Source organism: Berghia stephanieae, chromosome 14 (genome assembly GCF_034508935.2).
Source record: "Berghia stephanieae isolate SIO BIC M18660-M18661 chromosome 14, UCSD_Bste_1.3, whole genome shotgun sequence".
In the NCBI taxonomy this organism is placed as follows: Eukaryota; Metazoa; Mollusca; class Gastropoda; order Nudibranchia; family Aeolidiidae; genus Berghia; species Berghia stephanieae.
Genome location: NC_088373.1, coordinates 31,106,882 through 31,114,087, shown reverse-complemented (window position 1 = coordinate 31,114,087; position 7,206 = coordinate 31,106,882). Strand labels below are relative to the sequence as shown.

The 7,206-nt window shown below is 36.1% G+C and overlaps 1 protein-coding gene across 1 annotated transcript in view; it reads right to left on the bottom strand.

Moving 5' to 3' along the window:
* Positions 1-232: 232 nt before the first annotated feature.
* LOC144959577 (uncharacterized) overlaps positions 233-7,206 on the bottom strand; it is a 173,005-nt gene continuing 166,031 nt past the window's right edge. The window contains exons 62-65 of the mRNA XM_078892197.1: positions 5,650-5,799; positions 5,156-5,354; positions 1,145-1,258; positions 233-469 (exon numbers count right to left, since the gene is read on the bottom strand). Of these exons, the coding sequence (XP_078748323.1) occupies positions 368-469; positions 1,145-1,258; positions 5,156-5,354; positions 5,650-5,799 (565 nt within the window). The 3' untranslated portion in view covers positions 233-367. The remainder of the gene's footprint in view (positions 470-1,144; positions 1,259-5,155; positions 5,355-5,649; positions 5,800-7,206) is intronic.

Genomic DNA, 7,206 nt, shown 5'->3' with positions numbered 1-7,206 from the left:
GTACTAATACAACTACTACTACTACTACTAGTACTACTACTACTACTACTACTACTAGTACTAATACAATACTACTACTACTACTACTATTAGTACTACTACTTGTACTGCTCGTCCTACAACCACTACAACTATGACTACCCTTACCAATACAGTAAAATCTTGCTATACCACCCTCATTAAATCCATCAATCTTCCTTATCAAGTAAAGCAAGTTTTTTCTATTCTTTCAATGTGTATAACAAAATAAAATTAGTTAATCATTATAACAAAACATTATTTACTATCGGTTTAATATTAATTCTATACAAATGAAAATACAAGATTTCTTAGTGATCTTTCAATGGCCGTGAATCTCTTGGAAGACTCATCTAAGGTCATCATCAGAATCCAAGTTGATCCGACTTCTAGGACTGGTCTCAGGCGTTCGTCCCCGTCTTGGTGATGGGATGAAATCATTGTAGGGTACCTGGCACACACACACACACACACACACACACACACACACACACACACACACACACAATGAAATAAAAACTGAAGTTATTCCAATAAAAAACAACAACTCTTCTGTCAACCCTGAATTGAGAATTAGTAATAATTATAACGATATTTGTGTGGCTATGTGGTCTTGTGGTATGACACTCGCTTTCGGATCAGTTGGTCCTGGGTTCGAGCCTTGCTCTGCGCATATTATTTGAGTCCTTGGTAAAGCCTCTTTACTCACATTCTCTCACTGTACTCAGGTGTTAAATGAGTACCTGACTGTTAACAGTGTTGTCTCTGTCAGAAAAAAAAAGTATTATCGCTTAACAGGTATCATGTCTCTTTCTTTATGTTATGTGTTGCTGTTGGTCATGGACCTTTTGTAAAGCACTTTGAGCACGTTCAGTAGATATTGCACAATATAAAACCTCACCTTATTTTCTATTTTCTTTTCTTTTTTTTATATAACGATATTTCAATATTCTTATGAGGTGGACGGGTGATAAAGACATTGCACTGTGACTCACAAAGTCCTGGGTTCAAGCCCCGCTTCAGGCATTATCAGAATTTGCTTTTGTGTGTTTTTTTACTTTGGAAAGTAGATTACTAGATTATTATTACACTGTGTCATTTTCTAAGGAAATCAAAGTGTTCTCACCTGGTCCAAATTGGGTTTTGGTCGATTGAAGGCACTCGATGGGCACTTGACTCGTGGTTGAGATGGGTCGTCATTGGCTGTGGATGCTGGAGGGACGTTGTTCCTGGCACTTTTCTGATGGTACACAATGATTACATGACACTGTCATTATCATTGTCCTCATATGTTTGTTTGTTTTTGTTTCTAGGAGTGTTACGGCGCTTGCAACACATTAAGGTCATATAAGCACCAGTGAAAAGGAAGAAAATGGGATAGTAAAAAGTTCTAGAATTACAATTAAAGCACCCAAGAAAAAGTAAGACAAAGGGGAACTAGGAACAAATAGGGATCAGATGTAGATTCCAAGAGCACACTATCAAAGTGCTTAGTCTGAGATCACCTAAAAGTCTCATCCAGGCACAAGCACAGGTCCCAACTAAGAGGAATACACTCAAATGTTTACAAATCATATAATATAATATGTAAACTAAACATAATACAATGCATAACAGAGAGATGATTTACAAGGAAAAAAATATCATCTCTCAAAACTATAACTATACATTCGACTGTTTCCCTCTCAGCCAAGGACTCCGACCAAAGTCAGGACAGAAAGCAATTGAAAAACAGATAAGAGGGGATAGAAGACAAAGCAAGTACCTCCCTGCCCGCTATGGGAGGTAGGAACCCCACCCAGATTGTCCTCATAGTCATTGATACGATTACATGACACTGTCATTATCATCATCTCATAGTCATTGATACGATTACATGACACTGTCATTATCATCATCTCATAGTCATTGATACGATTACATGACACTGTCATTATCATCATCTCATAGTCATTGATACGATTACATGACACTGTCATTATCATCATCTCATAGTCATTAATACGATTACAAGACACTGTCATTATCATTGTCCTCATAGTCATTGATACGATTACATGACACTGTCATTATCATCATCTCATAGTCATTAATACGATTACATGACACTGTCATTATCATTGTCCTCATAGTCATTGATACGATTACATGACACTGTCATTATCATCATCTCATAGTCATTAATACGATTACATGACACTGTCCATTATCATCATCTCATAGTCATTAATACGATTACATGACATTGTCATTATCATTATCTCATAGTCATTAATACGATTACATGACACTGTCATTATCATCATCTCATAGTCATTAATATCATTACATGACACTGTCATTATCATCATCTCATAGTCATTGATACGATTACATGACACTGTCATTATCATCATCTCATAGTCATTGATACGATTACATGACACTGTCGTTATCATCATCTCATAGTCATTGATACGATTACATGACACTGTCATTATCATCATCTCATAGTCATTGATACGATTACATGACCCTGTCATTATCATCATCTCATAGTCATTGATATGATTACACGACACTGTCAATATCATTGTCCTCATAGTCATTGATACGATTTACATGACACTGTCGTTATCATCATCTCATAGTCATTGATACGATTACATGACACTGTCATTATCATCATCTCATAGTCATTGATACGATTACATGACACTGTCATTATCATCATCTCATAGTCATTGATACGATTACACGACACTGTCAATATCATTGTCCTCATAGTCATTGATACGATTACATGACACTGAAATTATCATCATCTCATAGTCATTTATAGGATTACATGGCATTGTCATTATCATCATCTCATAGTCATTGATACGATTACATGACACTGTCATTATCATTATCTCATAGTCATTGATACGATTACATGACACTGTCATTATCATCATCTCATAGTCATTAATACGATTACATGACACTGTCATTATCATCATCTCATAGTCATTAATACGATTACATGACACTGTCATTATCATCATCTCATAGTCATTGATACGATTACATGACACTGTCATTATCATCTCATAGTCATTGATACGATTACATGACACTGTCATTATCATCATCTCATAGTCATTGATACGATTACATGACACTGTCATTATCATCATCTCATAGTCATTGATACGATTACATGACACTGTCATTATCATCATCTCATAGTCATTGATACGATTACATGACACTGTCATTATCATTATCTCATAGTCATTGATACGATTACATGACACTGTCAATATCATCATCTCATAGTCATTGATACGATTACATGACACTGTCATTATCATCATCTCATAGTCATTGATACGATTACATGACACTGTCATTATCATCATCTCATAGTCATTGATACGATTACACGACACTGTCAATATCATTGTCCTCATAGTCATTGATACGATTACATGACACTATCGTTATCATCATCTCATAGTCATTGATACGATTACATGACACTGTCATTATCATCATCTCATAGTCATTGATACGATTACACGACACTGTCAATATCATTGTCCTCATAGTCATTGATACGATTACATGACACTGTCGTTATCATCATCTCATAGTCATTGATACGATTACATGACACTGTCATTATCATCATCTCATAGTCATTGATACGATCAGCTACATTATCATTATGGGAAAAGGTGTTTACCAACCAATGCCCTAGACAAAGCAGAAAGAAAAAAAATGGAGGAAATAATCCCCCAAAAATCAGCCTGTTTTGAATGCACAAAAAAGGTCTGAGGTCCTGATAGCTCAGTAGGTAGAGCACTTGCTTCACATGCAAAAGGACCAAGATCAATCGTGTCGTGAGTGAAGTAGAGATTATTTTTTCTTCTGCCCCTCCCCACACACACCCAGCAGTAATTGGGTAGCTTGGTCTGTTGGATTTGGTGGGAAGTACTTTGCAACAGACCAGTGTCCTATCTAGTGGGTAGCAAGCAATTGCTTTTATCCCATCTCACGCTATAGAAACCAGATAAACTCCGGCTCCATGGGCCTAATGGCTCTGAAGGACGACTACTGTTTTATAGTTTCAAACCTTGTTTGTTTTTAAGGGTTTTTACGGTGCTTGCGACACATTAAGGTCATCACAGCGCCAGTAAAAAAGAAGAAAATGGGATAGGCAAAAAATGAATTTTTACAATTGGAAGAAGCACACCAGAAAAAGTAAGATAAAGGTGAATTGGTTCAAATAAGGAAGAGATGATGAAGATTCCAAGAGCACACTACCAATCATTGTAGTTAGTTTGAAATCACCAAAAAGTCATCCAGACACAAAAACGGGTCCCAACTAAGAGGAAATCACTCAATAATGTTTACAAGCCAAAATATATTTATAACAAAAAGATGCAACAGTACACAACAGAGAGGTGATTTACAAGGGAAAAAATATAATCTCCCTAAACTTTAATCATACGTTTTGACTTTTTCCCTCCCAGTCGCAGGCTCCGGCCAGGGCCAGGACAAAATTGGAAAACAGCTATAGGGGGATAGAAAACACAGGGTGACCTCCCCTGCTCATCATGGAGGTCAAAGACCCCACCCAGGTTTCAACACCTTGTGTTGTGACAATCTGACATGGCGGTTTTTTTGCATTGCTTGCGGTCGTGTTCGCAAAACATGGCAAAATATCACTGATTTGCATTGTGGCCGCAAAATCTGCAATTTTTTGCAATTGTGGAAATTTTCGAGATTTTGAAAAGAAAAGAAAACAATAATAATTTTTTTTTTGAAAAACAATTTTTTTTCCTTTTAATTTGATAGCTCGTGTAGAACGTGAAAGATAATTTATCAAGAGTAGTTTCTTTTCTTCTATCTCATTTTCTTCCTTTTAACTGGTGCTGATATGACCTTACATTTGTTGCAAGGGTCGTGAAACCCTTAAAAACAAACAAATACCTTTTTTTTTCATGAACTAATTATGGGGTTTTAGGAAAATTAATCGCAATTTTTTTTTGCAAATTTTGCTGTTTTTAGCTTGCAAAATTTAAAAATTTTTTCTTCTAAAAACTACCATGTCAGCTTAATATTTAGCTGAATAAATGTAAGGCTGCATTCAATAGAAGTCCCTTACCTGTAGTGGTGGAAGAGTTTGTGGCCTGGTTTCATCCTCTGTTTCAAATTGTTGGTCTTCCATCTGCTTCCTTCTCCTCCTGCTCTTTGATCTCTTCCTCTTGTGCCTCTTTTTGGGTGCCTCCTCCTCCCTGTGTGACACGGCAGGGCTCTTCTCGTCATCCTTGTTGCCAGCCACATGGACAGATCTTTTGACAACACTGGAAATAATCATGGATCAACATGATGATGATGATGATGATGATGATGATGATGATGATGATAATGATGATGATGATGATGATGATAATGATGATGATGATGATGCTGATACTGATGATAATGACGATGATGATGATGATGTTGATGTAGATGATGATGATGATGATGATGCTGATGCTGATACTGATGATAATGACGATGATGATGACGACAATGATAATGATGATGCTGATACTGATGATGATGATGATACTGATGATGCTGATACTGATGAGGAGGAGGCTGACAACATACCTTCCATTGAGCTGTTCCTCAAATATTGGTACTTGTAGAGATATGTTGGTGTGGACACTGTGGTTGTCCTCGGACACCAGCGACTCCTTGTCACTCCGACGGACATCAGCCATCTTGTAGCTGACAAATTTCATATTTGTCTCTCCGAATCTGAAATTCATTGGTGGGTCATGACACGGTGAAGACATTTGACAACTAGTTATATGAACAAATACAAATAGGTGACGACATAAAGATGATATTTGACAACTAGTTGTATGAACAAATACAAATAGGTGACGACATAAAGATGATATTTGACAACTAGTTATATGAACAAATACAAATAGGTGAAGACATAAAGACGACATTTGACAACTAGTTGTATGAACAAATACAAATAGGTGACGACATAAAGATGATATTTGACAACTAGTTATATGAACAAATACAAATAGGTGACGACATAAAGACAATATTTGACAACTAGTTATATGAACAAATACAAATAGGTGACGACATAAAGACGATATTTGACAACTAGTTATATGAACAAATACAAATAGGTGACGATATAAAGATGATATTTGACAACTAGTTATATGAACAAATACAAATAGGTGACGACATAAAGACGATATTTGACAACTAGTTATATGAACAAATACAAATAGGTGACGACATAAAGACGATATTTGACAACTAGTTATATGAACAAATACAAATTGGTGACGACATAAAGATGATATTTGACAACTAGTTATATGAACAAATACAAATAGGTGACGACATAAAGATGATATTTGACAACTAGTTATATGAACTAATACAAAGAGACAAGCGATAAAATACTCAAACAGCAAATAATTCAAAACAATGCTGCTAGATTAGTTGTTAAAAGCAGCAAGAAGCATCAAGCCCCACCTCGGCTAAAAGAGTGTCATTGGCTTCAAGTTAAGGAGCGAATATTGTACAAAGTTATGGCAATGTGTTTTAAATGTCTCAACACATCTCAACCAACGTATCTTTACGATAAACTGGAAATATATACACCAACCCGAAATAATGCGTTGTGTGTATTTTCTGTGTTCAAACACAACAGTCTGGATTGGATTGAATCTAGTTTTTTAAATTTGATTTCATGTGAACGTGGTGTTTGCTGTTCATATAGTTTGCAAACTTAAAAGCAAGATCCCCCCAAAAAGAATGCCAGTATTCCACAACACCAGGAAATAGGCTACTGGGTATTCTTCAAATCGCCTCTTATCAGGACATGGCAGAACTGCATCAAATATTATGTGCAAATGGAAACTTGGGAACAGTGATGCCTGCCGGAAATGTCAGGCAGCTCCAGAGACCAGCGATCACATCGTCCTCCACTATCCAGTCACTAAACTTGCACTACTAAAACTACTACTACTACTACTACTACTACTACTACTACTACTACTACTACTACTACTACTACTACTACTACTACTACTACTACTACTACTACTACTACTACTACTATTATAGTTTAGAAAAAAAATTCTGCCTAAATCTTGGTAAAGTTTAGCATGTCTAAAACTAAAATGG